The sequence below is a fragment of the Heliangelus exortis genome, chromosome 1, assembly GCF_036169615.1.
Source record: "Heliangelus exortis chromosome 1, bHelExo1.hap1, whole genome shotgun sequence".
Taxonomy (NCBI): domain Eukaryota; kingdom Metazoa; phylum Chordata; class Aves; order Apodiformes; family Trochilidae; genus Heliangelus; species Heliangelus exortis.
In genome coordinates, this window is record NC_092422.1 from 17,006,173 (window position 1) to 17,021,816 (window position 15,644).

The window sequence follows — 15,644 nt, forward strand, 5'->3', positions numbered from 1 at the left end:
AGGATTCTTTATAACAGGAAGGGATTTGTTCTCAGTGAACCATGGGTCAAAATCAAATCACTCCTTCCAATCACTTCTGAGCTTTGTGTTGATTTCTGGGGAGGAAATGTTTCAAAAAACATTTTAGAAAGTGAGTAAGAAATATTTTGCTCCTAATCAGGAGGGAGCTGTCAGCCAGTAAGAGAAACAGAGGATTGGAAACAACCTCTTGAATCACTTAACCTGAGTTGTGGGAGAACAAAACATTTCTCAAAACTCTGCTGTTTTGCTGAGGAGGGGAGTGAACAATACTATGGAAGTGTAGGAAGAAATATTGTAAAGCTGGATCAGCTCCATATGAGGAGATGAGTGAGTAGAGGGGATGACTGTAGAAAAACTGAGATTCATGCAGCAAAATTGGAGGAGAAAGAAATGAACTTTTTCAACTTCTCAGTGACACAAGCAGACAATTGCACTTCAAAACAAAGGATCAGCATCAGACTGCCTCCCCAAACAGGCAAACTTGCGTGACAGGGAAGTAAGAGAAAAAACAGGAAAAACAAAACAAAAGAGGAACCTGCATTTCAGTCTTTGTATATCTTGCTTCCTTCAGCACTAAAAACTGAGGGGATGGTGAAAAACAAAACCACATCCAGAACTTACCAATAAGAGGGTAAGGAGCATCTTCTCTTCCTGAAATCACCCACAACTTGTAGTCTTTCTCAGAGCCCTTTAAAACCAAAATAAAGAGTGAGCCCTTAGGAACAGGTTTGTGCTAGGCTTCTCAAAGCATAAGGATATTCTCCAACTTGCCAGGGAACCAAAGGAACCCCCTTTACTTTTGCAGTACTCAAATCTGACATCAGCAAAGCTTCTTAATTGTGCCTGTCATGTGCAATGTGGTTTATGTGACCAGGGCTCAGCTCTGAGCAGTGAGAGGGGCTGGAGACCCTAATTTCTCAAGGAAAAGGAGGATATTTGCCTCAGTTTTTAAACTGCTCCTACAAGCAGAGGGATGGAGGTCACAGGATTGCTTCTGAGGCCAGACAAATGTTAGCCATGCAGGCCCTCTTGTCACATGAGGCAGCCCCAGCATGGAGCTGACCTCCAGCTCCTGGTGCTGCTCCTGGCCCCAGGGCTTCTCTGCCCCACATCTACCTGCTGGGACCAAGCTGCACCCAGTCCCAAGAAGAGAGAGGTATGACCCCCTGGAGGGGTTATGGATAAGCAGCAGGACACTGCTGCAGAAGGTGTGGCAGGCAGCAAGCAGTCAGGGTGAGCTAAGGTGACCCTTCAGCTCCATCCTGAGAACCAGGGTAATTGCATCCTCCAGAACATGCTCTGGTGCACAGGCACCCTCAGCCTCACACCAGAGAGCTCTGCTCCACCACCTCCCCAGATCCTCTGTGTCCCCTGAGCTCAAGCTCATCCGTTTTTGCCATTGACCTGAGCCCATGCTTATGATGCCAGGGCACCCAAGAGGCTCCTGACACTCAGTGCTGCCCCAGAAACTTTTTGTAGGGCTGCCGTTGGCCTTTTTTTGTGGTGCTTTGGTGTGGAGGGGCTTGGGAGGGCTGGAAGGTGCTTTAAGACTGCTGAGCAGTCTCTTAAAATTTCCAGTGGAGAGGACAAATTCACATCAAAGGAGGCAATTCCCAGAGGACTGGAGAATGTGAACATCTTTGGGAGAAGCTGTGTGAAGCTGCTGATTTGAAAGCAAATTACAAATCCTGCCCTTAGCATTAAATATACAAGTCAGTGTTGTGGTTTAATTGAAGAAGGAGAATAGCACATTATTTCAGATATGATGGTGAGACAATAGAAACAAAAAGAATGACATTTAGTATGAACCACGCTCAGGACAAAGGGTAATAGCAAGATACACTGTATGAAAAGTGATCTATTAGACCTTAAATCTCTTTTCAGTGACACGGCCAAATTAGAATAATTAAAATGTTAAGGTTTTCTGGCTACAAAAGGTGATAAATAGCTCATGACTACTTATTTAGCTCTAAAATTAAATCCTACCTTCTTTTAAACAGATTTGCCTACTCTGCTGCATTGTCTGGACTTTCATCCAGTGTCCCCAAAGCTCTTAAGACTCTTTCTACTTACTGATACACCCAATAAGGCCTTGGCAGTTTGCTCTGACTGAGAGAGCTTTCTGGCCCATATTAGCATTGCTGTTAAGTTAGCTAGCAGGGGGCAGAAGGAAAATAAATAGGCTTTGGAGACATCTCTGATGCCTCAGGGCAAGCAGCCAGGAGCAAATAAATACAGCTGAAGAGCACAAGAATGGGTATTTACTTTTCCTTTAAAATATATATTTGAAAGGGTTCATTGCTGTGAAGGGGAAGCAGGGGATGGGGAAGGGCTAGTAAGCATGGTTTCAGGAGGCAGACTGCTCATCTCTTGATTGCAAATGTTGTTCTTTATGTGCTTTATAAGGCCATTTGTCAGTATAGATGTGATTGTCCCAGAAAAATCAGCAACTGTACTTAGGAAGCTGGGAAACCCAAGGCCCTTCTTTCTGCCCCACTTGATAATTTAGAACATATGATCAATGTCATTTTGCACAAACTAGTTGTCATTTTACCAGAGAAACCACAGAGGGAAAAAACTCTGATGTGTTAAACCAGAGTGAACTCAGCCAAAGTAATAGCCCCATTAATCACACAACATGTGAAATGTAGGTTTTATAATTGCCATTGAAAAGTCTTAGAGCTCCTTTCAAGTGGTTCTCTCAGGACATAAATAAAAAATCTTGAGACAGCACATAAGGAAAAGCTTCCTCACAGTCAGAACAATCCTACAAGGGGGTTGGGTGCTTGACTGATACACAGGCTACAGCTTAATTTATTTAGCTTGTTTGATTTTATTGCTAATCTTATGATATGCCTCTAATGAAAAAGGCTTATGCTATGAAGATGCAGTGAAAAACTGCAGTATATTACTTGGGCACATAATTCTGCAGGCAAGATTTTACATCTTTGGATGGCTATAATTCTTTTTCTACTTGAAAAAAAATGTAAAGAGGAGGAAAAGATTGATTGTGATACATATAAAAGAACAAAGAGCTGAAACCTAACCAGCTCCTCCTCCTGTTCATTTCAAACAAAATATCTTCCAGCACTGCCATTTTCCTGGGTTTTTTTTACACAAAATGAGGAAGTGCAAATATCACCCATAAAACTGGATAAAAATTAAGCATATAATAATAAAGACTTGGAGTCATATTATAGCATAGTCTTTTGATTTTTGATGCAGAGTGGGGAAAACAATTTGCAGTTAAAATCCTAATTTTAACACACATGTTAACCTTTTCACCTTGCAGCCCCTCCATTAACTCTAGAGCTACCCTAAGGATAATTGGACACAGTGCTTCATCCTGAGCCCCAGCTCTGGTGTCAATGGGATGTCTGAGCCATAAAAAGATGGCTAGAGAGAAATTGCTGTGCCTGGGAAATACCAAACTGGCAGAATGGCTCCTGGATGCATTAAAAGCCTGTATAAATTATGGATACTGAGTGCTAGGGAAGGCAAACTCTGAGGTTACTTCGGTTTTTTGCTGGAGGTCTCTAGAATCCCTAGGGAAGCACACGAGTGGCATTTTGGCCATATTTGACACTTCATACCCAGAGCTGTGGTAAGGACAGACTACCAGATTGCATGCAACAAGACCAGCACATGAATCAAGTGTAAGACATTTAAAATATCTTGCTATCCTAACAGCAGACTGACAGGTCAGCTAAAAAGTTATTATGCAGGACCTTCTATGACCATTGGTGTCAGTGTGAGACACATGGAGAAACAATGACAGAAACAGAATAAAGGAGCCAGAATTCTTGTCCCTGGCACTGATTCATTACTATGCCTGAGGCACTATCTTCTCTGGTTTAGAGTACAGGGAGCCAGCTGAGGCAGTACTTCATCTACTAGGAATCACTGCATCTACTTCGTGCACTACCCTGGATTATTATAAGTCCTGTGAAAACCTTTCTCTGAAACAGTTTCAGGACATTGCTTAAATTGGGTACATTCAGATTCTGGGCAATGACTCAGTTACATTCATATCTCACATAACACTAAAGGTCCACAGATATCTAGAGTGCCTGATTTGGACACTGGAGAGCAGTGCTTGTACTTGTAATCTGGGGACACAACTGGTAATGCATGTTTGGATATTGTGAAACCAGCTAACAAGCAGGTCAGTAGTTCTCCTGTTCACACTGAAGTATGAGAAAAGAGCTGTGTCAAACTCTCACTTCTTGTGTCAAGGTATCTCCTCTTAGGCATCAGCAGAATGTATTTAAAAGGAACTTCAAACACGATGAATCCCTTACAGGGATGAGACACTTGTTCAAAACTTCTAAGGCACTTGATGATCTCTGGAGGTCCATGTATTAACAAGGCACTTTTGTTCCATTTCAACAATACTGAATTGCAATGATAAAGGATTTAATTAATGTTCATATCCTAAAACATGAAAAACGTGCAAGAGAAGGTTTGATTATTAAAAGCACCTACAAAAAGACTTATTAAAACTGGTGTAAGGACTTACGTTAATTCCCAGCTGCTGCAGGGCCATGAGAATTACATCATTTGCTGTGTCAGCATTTGTTACACTTAGGGTTTTTGACTGTGAACACAAAAAAGAAGTGAAAAGTGGCATGAAAAATCTGGATTTGCAAGGAGTAACTGATGTGAAATAGCTTGGCTACATAATCCTTGCTGGAAAAATTGAGACTATCTTCAAATTTAACTTGAAATAAGTTATACTACACAGATAAAGACCCAGAAGTCTGAGACAGTCTTGATTCCTCTGCTTTGTCACATACTTTCAGCATTTGCTTCCCACTTCCCCAACAGCTCCATCAGAGAGGGGAGTGCCATGAGTACTGGGGACAAGACCTCCACATTAAAATATGCCACTAACTGCACTTTAGACACTGCATGAGGGAAATGTAAGAGCTTGATTAATTTAAAAGCATGCAATTTTCCTTTGAAGAACTGAAATATTTCAGTGAGGTTTTTTTTCAGTGAAATAAGAGGATCTCTTGTCAGTTGTTAATAATTTCTGTCATTTTCTACTGAAGATCTTCATGGTAAGAAAATACTGTACGCAGGCTGTTCACAGCCTCTATATCCTATCCCACATTCTAGATAGATTTCTTAAAACTAGATTTGGCTTAGTACCAGAAATATTTCCCCTTGGTAATCTTTCATCCAGTTAAAATGCTGCCTCTCCATCATCCTCAGCAACCTAGTGATTGGCAGCATGGAAAAGCCTGAATCACCAGAAACACTGCTTTCTAAAAAGCCACAGAGACCAGCACAAAGTGCCAAGCTTTGTGCCAGAGGAAGTTCTTCTTTCCACAAGGCAGTCCTTCCAGAGCAAGAGCTCAACACCAGCTGCCTGCCACCAGTGTTGCTCTGGCACAGCTGAGCACTGCTGCCTGTACCTTTCAAACACACCAGGATTGGTGGCTCCACCCTCTCCCTGTTGGGATGTGGCATCACCACTGCCATCACCTTGCACAGACAAAAACAAATGGGGAGAGCATGTCCAGAGTGGGTTTTGCTTGCACCATCACACCCACACTGGCCTCAATTCCAAGCTGGCAGGCAGCTCCCACATCTCAAGCACAGGTTACTGGGCCCTCCTCAGAGGCATGCTGGTTTGGCTTCACTAGCAGGACTTCAATACCTTTTGGACTGCACCTAGATCACAGCCAGTCTGAAGTCCTGGCAGAAAAAACTGCACCAAACCTCCCAGACCTATCCAGTGGCCTGAAGAAGTGCAGATGGCAGAGCCAGGATGGAAATGTTCACTGCCCAGCCCCAGGGCTGTTTGCTGTAGTCTGCTGCTCTGTGTAGCACATCAATTTAACCAGGCCACAGGATTTTCAGGTGAAACAAATCCCTCACATTTTGCATTTAGAAAAGGTCTGAGCTATACATTTGTCTAAGTCTCTGACAGTAGCAAGCTGCAATGGCAATCAAAGGAAAGTAGCATGAATACTGCATATTTTGCTTCAGGATATATCTGAATGTTCATACCATAAAAAATTTAACATTTGCCTGAAGCAATGACATCTGGCTCTCAGGAGTAGGTGAGTATATTTGCATAAGTTTTGCTCTTGGCTAGAATATAATAAAATGGTTTGTGTGTTGTGTTCAGCCTTCTCTGGCCTCTAAATGAAATAATTCTTGGGCATTTCCAGCTGCTGTAGCATGGGAACCACAGTGCCATAGGAACTATTAGCAGCAAAAAGTTTCCATCTGCTCCCCCAGTTTTATTACAAATACTACCCAGAGTACAGTGTGTAATTTCTAGGACCGTTAGGATGAGGAAAGCATATTTGGCATAAGAACTAATTATAGCTAAGGAGAGAAAAACATTTTAAAAAAAGCCAAACAAACCCTGGTATAAGAGTGCAACACCTGAGTGCATGTATGATTTATAGACAGTTACACCTGAGCACTCCTTGACCTGCATTTGAACTATCACAATTACTGCTATTGCTCATCAACATCTGCCTTAGCAATGTCACAGTTCTATTATTGTTTACCTTAAAGAGGATTTTCTGGAAAAAGGCAGACTCCTTTATGCTTATGTCTATGCAAACACAGGATCCTAAGTGGAGATTCACTCTTAGGCAAAGACCTCAAACGAATTCTAACTTCTGTAAAAATTTCTCATGTCCTTGCAAATGCTCTTTAGGCTTCTAAGCATAAAACTGAGATCTTAAAAGCAGTTAGAAAGAAAGGACAAAGCAGAGGAAGAAGGGATGGATTATCACTGGATGCTAGGGCATCCCCAGGGAACCAGCTATATACACAATTTAGTTTAAATTTGTTAAGAGTTACTTAGTAAAAAGGTGAAAATCACTCTGTGTATGACCTTTCTTTACCAGTTTACCTTGTGCCTATAAATTTATGAATGCCAGCTGATGAAAAACATGCTTCAGGCAATTTATGGGTGTTCATACACACAGAGCTTTACTGACTTATGATCATTATAAACAATAAAAGGCATTGCAGCTTCACAGATTTCAATGAAGGCAGCTGTGGGTTTAGATCAGCTTTACGAGCAAAAAGAGGGTACATTGTGCTGGCATTTCTGAAGATGCTTCTGCATAACTTCCTCTAGAGGTGTTTCTTGGGACTCCACACTGTACAGTCTTTAGTTTGTGTGCCAGAATCAGTATTTCCTACCAAGCACACTGTCTTTAAAAAGGAACTCATGAACTAAACACAGGAAACAAATATTTCAGGGCTGCACATGCCGAGTCTTTTAAAGGGGTAGGATCCAGTAGGCTGAAACCCAAACGAATCTTCCCAGTGTCCACAGGATTTACAGGTGACTACAGCTCACAGGTGCTGTGAATTTATATTCCTGTTTTAGCTCAAGAGCACTTACATATGCACAAGTTCCCACATCCTTTGCAATTATCTTCAGAGGAATGCTTTTAGGATAGTCTTTTTCCTTCTCTTCTCGTATTCGACTGACAAAACAAGCACAAAACAAGTAATTTTTTAATATTGTAAGCATAAACAGCAAGATGGAGATTTAAATAGCAATCAAGCAATAACTGGATAAGAAGCAAATTATTTGCAGATGTACTGCAGTAGAATGATCTCTGAGGACAAGAAAGCATCTGTCAATATCTGGAAGGGATGCTGACCATGGTCCCCAGGAATACCCTGTGGTATTTAAGTTCATGGTAGAAACCAACGTAAACACTGGAGAAACTGGATTACAAAAATCAAATAAAAACTACCCATCACTGTGATTTCTCAGTCTACACTACATGCTCCTATTGGAATTAATTGCATCCCACTGTACAGATTAGTTCAAAGGATTGAACAGGAGAAGAATGAATTAGAAATGATACCTAGCAAGAACGATTTAAACAGACTCAGGAACTGTGATAGACTGAAAGCTCACCCAGAAGTTTCTATTCAAACACTGACTGCAATAAGACAGCTCTGTTTATGCAAATCCTCCCATCATGCCCTTCATCTTAGGGCTCATTTTGCAAGACCAAAATACAGCCAACCATGAGCAGCAGGTAGGTTGGAGCTCAGGTTCTTGTACAGAGCTTGCTTAGATGTCATCACCACGGAAAGAACAGCAGGCTCAACCAGGCTGATGGTGGCAGAGCCTCCTACAACTGCACAGGGAAGGCCCACACGGGATAGGAATTGCTCCAGTTTTGTGCTGAGCCATGTTCAGGCACAGAAAAGCATCTCCCTCCTTGTGTAATGCAATGATCATTGCATTAGCATCATATGCAGAGAGATGATTTTTTTTTTCTTAATATCACTTCAAAAGAGCTCATCTATCACGATGGTATAGGTACCACAGACTGGGAATCAATGGTCTAGATGACTGGGACTCTTTTCAGTGCCTTCAAAGACTCTGTAATAAATTACCTTTGCAAAAAAGAAAGCCATGTTTCCTTTTGTTCTGCTGACCTGCAAGAGTAACAGGAACAGTTCAGCCATCATATAATTCCAAAATAGTCCTTGTAAAAACCATGGTAGAACAGACTACTGCTTGGTTGCAATTTCCATAAATACCTACAAGAACTAAATTTTTTTTTCCAGATTTGAATGAAAAATCCATTTCCCTGCAAAATCTAAAAAGCCTGCCATGCCAAAAGCCCCAGTTACCAGTTTTTATCACAAAAGTTTTACCAGTGAATTCAGTAGGAAATGAGCTGAGTTCTAAAGCTACCGTCCAAATAGAAGCGGAGGGCACTTTACAATAAAGGCTTCATTCAAAAGTTTAAAAGTATTTCCTCAGGTGTATAGACTCCTTTCCACTTTTACCATTCTAATTCACTCCCTATTTATTACTTGAGTTATCACATTTATAACTTGATTTATTACTTGATTTATCACATTACAAAGTACACAAAAGCCACAATGAAAAAAAATCCCATTGTACTTCGTAGGGTTTAACTTTGGACATTTTCAGTCTTATCTCGTTTATTTTTATGTCGTTTATATACTTTCAAGCATACAAACTATCCAGTTAAATGTAGCTAATAATAGGATAGTTCAAGGAATATAACCTAATTTTTTTTCAACTTTCTTGATTTAAACCCTGACGCAAATGGAATAACTGCTATTCCCACTGCAGTTTCTGCAAATAAAGTTCTTGAAGTTTTCAGAGCAGGCATTTAGGGAACTACTAATCTACTCAATGATGCTCTGAGGGGAATGTACTTTATAAAGACTGAAAATATGATTCTCCTTTGGCTGCTTCAGTTCTATCAGATATGCATATACAGACTCATGTGAGGCATCTTAGATTTTTTTTTTTGTACCTTCAGACATAAAATAATTTCACATCTATAAAATCTCCGGCTATTTTAACTGAAGCTATTGCTTTCTTATCCAGCACTTTTTGGTAGCTGTAAAGGACCATGCACTGTCTCAAGATTAAAGCTCATATTCATTGGCAAGAGTTCAACTGGAAATCAGTAGAAAATTTCAGCTTTGTTTCACGCCTATTAAGTAAAACAGCCATAAACAGCACAACCAGACCCACAGAGAGAAGTCTGTGCACGGCATTCTCTCTGGACACAGACAACGTGACATACAAATTAAGCTGCATGCATCAGCTTTTGCTCTCTATTGGTAAAGAAGAAAATGTATTTTTCAAGACCCAGCCAAATTAATGTGGCTACGCAGCTGGGATTTCAGGGGGAAGGTGCCCTCCCTCATCCAAAGTGACGACAGAGTCCTCCTGCTGAGACTGAAATTAGCTTAACCACTGAAATTATTGCTACAGCCCTTATATGTCCTACAGTCAATTCTGCAAAGAAAGCCCAAAAGGGTCTATTGAAATTCAGAGATGGTGCTTTAAAAGGAATTTTGACATTTGCTCTGGCACAGTGAAATTAAAAGAGGAAGAGGACAAGGTTAGTATTTCTCTGTATGCGTCCTGCTACTTCCAATGCAAGCTCTCCTGTTTGTAAGTGTCCTTGAAGTGTCTCTTTGATCCTTTCGTTAGCTAGGCTGTTTACTGTTTGTAGTTCATATTATTAATTAGCCAAAGTGTCAAATTATACCTCCAAAACAAGAGAATTTCTACAGTGCAAGTCTGCAGCACCGACAGTGCTTTGCCAAGTCAAGTATTTTCTCAGATTCTAAGCTGATAAGTGAATATTGCTGCCACATTTGCAGGGAGACTGAAGATGTGGCATGGAGGTCAAGTAAGTGACTCTCTCTCAGCAGCTGAAGGACTTGGTTTTAGAATCAGTAAGTTGCTGCTTCCCACCTTCACTGGTGCTGAAATTAACCCATGACAGTCTTGCTACCCACCAGCATAAAAATATTTAGATACTTTGAAAAATAAAACATCTCAGTTCTTACCTGAAATTTGCCACACAGTTTGTGGTGGGCCAGCCCAAGACAAAGGACCTCTCTGGGTCTGTGCTGCCTTCACAGACTTCTTCTGTACAAAATGCTGTCCACATCTCACAGAGACGTGCTTGGCACTTCAGTTTGAAATGAGAGTGTGACCTGCTGGCAGAAATTTACAGGTATGTCATACACATAAAAACAGAGCAAGGCAGGTTAAAGAACTCAGTTTCTAGCTCCTTCAGGCATATGTGAAGCTTGTATTGGAGCTGATGGAAGACACATTTCTACTTTAGTTAAAGAAAACAGTGTTTTATTTGGGTTGCATATAAAAAAAAATAAATTTCTCATCTAAGTGGCATCAATGTGTGGGAGAAATAGGTTGCTTATGATGACCCTGGACATCCCCCTTCTTGGGGGAAAAACTCCACTCCAAATCTCACTGTGTGGTAAATATTGCCACTTGTGCTGAGCTCTCTTTTCAGTGACTTAATGCCATTGTAGGAGTTTACAGTATAGTAGGATTGCTTAGCACCAGGGACAACAACTATGGTGAGTTCTTCAGGCAATCCTGAAGAAAGAACAAGCAGAAAACAGCACAAGTCATCATAGAATCATAGAATCATAGAATCTTAGGGGTTGGAAGGGACCTCGAAAGATCTTCTAGTCCAACCCCCCCTGCCAGAGCAGGGCCCCCTAGAGTACATCGCCTAGGAACGTGTCCAGGCGGGTTTTGAATGTCTCCAGTGAAGGAGACTCCACAACCCCCCTGGGCAGCCTGTTCCAGGGCTCTGTCACCCTTACAGTAAAAAAATTTTTTCTGATATTCAACTTGAACCTCCTATGCTCCAACTTACACCCATTACCCCTTGTCCTATCACTGGTCACCACTGAGAAAAGCCTAACTCCATCTCCCTGACACTCACCCCTTACATATTTGAAAACATTGATGAGGTCACCTCTCAGTCTCCTTTTCTCCAAACTAAAGAGACCCAGCTCCCTCAGCCTTTCCTCATAGGGGAGATGTTCCACTCCCTTAATCATCTTAGTAGCTCTGCGCTGGACTCTTTCAAGCACTTCCCTGTCCTTCTTGAACTGAGGGGCCCAGAACTGGACACAATACTCCAGGTGCAGCCTCACCAATGCAGAATAGAGGGGGAGGAGAACCTCTCTTGACCTACTAACCACACCCTTTCTAATGCACCCCAGGATGCCATTGGCCTTCTTGGCCACAAGGGCACATTGCTGGCTCATGGTCATCTTCTTGTCTACCAGGACCCCCAGGTCTCTTTTACCTACACTGCTCTCCAGCAGGTCAGCCCCCAACCTATACTGGGACATCGTGTTGTTCTTCCCCAAATGCAAAACTCTACACTTCCCCTTGTTGAATTTCATCATGTTTCTTCCTGCCCAACTCTCCAGCCTGTCTAAGTCTCTCTAAATGGCAGCACAGCCTTCTGGTGTGTCAGCCACTCCTCCCAGCTTAGTGTCATCAGCAAACTTGCTGAGGGTACATTCTATACCCTCATCCAAGTCATTGATGAAGATATTGAACAACACCGGTCCCAGTACCAACCCCTGAGGGACTCCACTAGTCACACACCTCCAACCAGATTCTGCCCCGTTGACTACAACTCTCATCATATGAAGACTCCACAAACAAGCTGCAGGTAGCTTGGAGAATGAGCTTGGAGCATGAGCCAGGACTTCATGCATTCTCGAAATATCTATTCATCAAGAAGGAAGATACATAATTTCCCCTATTTTTAAAAATTTGGCCTTTCCTGTATTTTATCATACTAAACCTTAGAGAACAGTAAAGGCCACTTTTATAGACATCTTAATTTCAACTCTTCTCTTCCATGTGATTTTTCACGGTAAGTCTCCTTCCTTTGTAGGATCAGTGGGCAACAGTGCTACGTGAGAAACAAGTAAAATCTCACAAAGTCAGTCCAGCTGGGTAAGCAACACAACAGCTCCTGTTTCCAGGCAGGTTTGCACCAGAGGCCTTGCAGACTGAATCACCTGAGCTATGAGTCTCCTGGACCAGCAGGGAAAGGCTGCAGGAAAAGCGTCCCCTCCCTAAAAACACTTTGCCCTTCTGACCCAAGGACTGCAAGCACAAGCACAGCAGCTCAACACTGTGTTGCAGAAGTGGATGGGGAGAGTGCCAGGCATCCTGGTGATTAGTGCTCTATAAATAGAGATGCCAGGTAAGCAGTTTCTTAGAGCTCTGATGCATACGGACTACCTACTCCTTAACAAGGTATTTGATTTAGGGCAGGCTGAACTAGTGCAGTCTGAATGAAGATACTTGAACTTTGCAGCTTTAAAGGGGACATAGATGAACTTTCAGAACCCAGACAGGTCTGATGTTTCCAGCTGACATCATACTAACTGGTGTAGAGGGGTAGGGCACCACTAATAACCCAGCAGCCTTTACAGTGGTGGCCAAGAAAGGACCACCAGTGCAAATCACACCTGGAAAAAAGGTGCATTTCAATTAGGTTACCATAAAATACTGTAAAATACCATCTCAAGTTCATGTATTTTTTTTAACTACAACATGGTATTTCCTGGTCAGCTGTACATTTCACTTCTCTACTGTATTTTCTTACCCCATCAAAAAGAAACGTAAAATATAGGAGAACATTTCAACACGCTCGTCAACAAATGAGTTTGTGATGCAACAGGTGACAGTTGTCACAAATACAGAAATAACTGTAACTGACTGACCACACAATTAACTGTGAAAATGTAGATCTACAAAAAAATCCACCTAAGAATTCTAATGTATATGTTAATAAATGGATACCTGGTTTGAGTCAACAAAATAAATCTATTGACCCTCCCTTTCTCCTCAATTTCTTTTTCACATTACCCAATACAGTGAACCCTCTACATGCTCTTCCACTTTTCTAACATTTACAGTTCATAAAGCCAGACTCCTACAGTGCCAGCAGCGGTTGTCAGCAGGGTGTTGGCAGGAGCACAAAGATGTTCTCCAATCATGCTTGATGTATATTCTTACCCTGTTTGCCATGCCTACTCACAGCTCTAAGCTATTATCAGTATTCAAGTGGCCTGGTTTCCAGAGGCACTGAAACAGTAGCCTGCATTAACATCTAAAGAGCCTGAAGTATAATTTTATCTCTATGTGCCATGTCCTTTATGCAGTCCACAGGTTCCCAGCGTTTATGAAATGCAGGTCTTCTATTACAGTGCCAAAGCATTACCTCTAGAAATTAATATACCATCACTGACTAAGAAAGCAGCATGACTGAACAGTCATAAAATGGAAAGAGTAACAATCTAATGAAGATTTTTTTTCTCTCTTTTTTTTTTTTTTAAGAAAGTAAGTGTCCCCTTCCAAGTGTTAAAATATAAATAGCAGGCAGACTGAGAGCCCACTGAAATCAACAGAAAAAATGTGAACATCAGTGGTGTAGGTAGTGACATACCCCAAACTGCCCCACTACTGCTGAGTAAATTCAGTTCCTCTTCCTTTGGCAACTGGATACCTTGCAGCCATTAACAGATGGAAGATTAATTTCTCACTAGGTTTGCTATCTCCTTAATAGGACCCTTACCACAGTTCCATGTATGTACTCAACCATTAATTTCTATGTCCAGCCACGTTGGGAAAACAACATTAAATTGCATGTATAAATATGCATTTTTGTATTACAAAGGAAAAAGAGGAAGCCATTCATCTGTGCCTCCCACACAAAAATGTGTGTGAGAAACCTTGATCAGTGAACTGACAGATCCTTGAAATATTTACTCTGCCAAATGAAAACATGACCTCTGTAAGAAATATAATCAATAAATTAAAATCAATACAACATATTCCATACTTAATATTGATTTAGTGAGAAAAACTCTTCCAGACAATTGATTTATAACATAATCTTCACATGAAGGCAGTAAAGGACAGGGCAGAGGAGACAGAAGCACAGCATGAGTATTGTTCTTATTTTTCATAAGATAAGCTAATGAATGATCTGAAAAGATAAAAGTCTACATTTCGAAAACTATTAAAAAGCATCAGAAAACAAAGTCACAACCACTTTGTCATACACAGATGGGTTGTCAGGAGGTTTTACCCACAAATTTCACTGGGACCAGTGGAAATTCACTGCCTTTACACAGAAGCTCCATCCTGTAGAGGAGTTTACTCTGTAATCTCAGAGGACACAGAATGCTTGCAGCTCTCTTTCAGAAAAACTTGTACCCAACTGATGATCATATGAAGCCTGACTGTCCATGAGCTCCCTTTGCACAGTGACTGACCTGCTGACCTGACAGCAGTACAGCACTGAGCTGTACCTAAGGTATCTTTGGTGTTCATATGCCCCAAGCTGAGAAACTACTTAACACAAAAGAACACTACACATTTTCAGCACCTTCACAAGGAATAATTCTAAAGTTAAGTCAGAATCAACTGTACTGGTGACCTGCTGTTTTCACTCTACATCAGCTATTAAAAAGTCAATAATAATCAATAGTCACAGCTGCATAGCAGTACACACTACTTAGGTCTAGGAATCAGCAATAGTATTTTACTGAGAGATGTTTTTAAAAATGCTGATTTTTAAGTAGCATTCATTAGTGACAGCTCTGATGTTTTAATTGCTGACAGAGCAGCTGTAGAGAGAACATCCCAATTAGTTCTTTAAAATACATGAAGTATTCTCACTCAAAATACTATTTTTATCATTTCTAGCAAAGGCTTTATCCTCCTCCCCCTTTTTCACATGCAGAAGCACAATTTGTTCTGTTCCACCTTCTTCAGACGTTGCAGACTCTTTGCCACTCTAAATCAAATGCTGCAAGAGCTGTTAGTACTCCCTGGGGACCAGATCTTGGCATGGTTACACAGAGTAGTGCTTTGCTATGCAAATAGTCCCACTGGGACCCAGCCAAACCTGCCATAATGTGCAGCTCAGACTGGGGTTCAAACATCCCTTCTGCTTGGCATGATGACCAGGGTGGGAGAGATTCATCACACCTGACTTTAGTCTTCTTCAATTTAGGAGCTTAGACCTCAGCTAGTGAGGTCTAAGTGAGACTATGCTCTCATAGTGAGACTATGCCCACTGAGTAACCAGTGAACAGAATGGCAGACCCCTCACCCACCATCAGCAGTCATTCAGGGCCAGGCAAGTTTGCTGGAGGAAGACGCTGGTTTTCCCTCCGTGACTATAAAAAGAGCCTAGAAGAATTACAAATATTTAACATTTCAAAGCTTTACTTAGATGACACAAACACACACAAGTACAATAACA

At 41.4% G+C, this 15,644-nt stretch overlaps 1 protein-coding gene across 2 annotated transcripts in view; it reads right to left on the reverse strand.

The window, feature by feature from the left end:
* The window catches only part of ARHGAP20 (Rho GTPase activating protein 20), a 61,024-nt gene that overhangs the window by 15,502 nt on the left and 29,878 nt on the right, over positions 1-15,644 (reverse strand). Inside the window, exons 4-8 of one of the 2 annotated variants that reach the window (XM_071735118.1) lie at positions 10,369-10,521; positions 8,419-8,460; positions 7,403-7,487; positions 4,541-4,618; positions 643-709 (exon numbers count right to left, since the gene is read on the reverse strand). In XM_071735118.1, coding sequence (XP_071591219.1) covers positions 643-709; positions 4,541-4,618; positions 7,403-7,487; positions 8,419-8,460; positions 10,369-10,521 — 425 coding nt within the window. The remainder of the gene's footprint in view (positions 1-642; positions 710-4,540; positions 4,619-7,402; positions 7,488-8,418; positions 8,461-10,368; positions 10,522-15,644) is intronic. The other variant, XM_071735109.1, reaches the window with a different exon arrangement.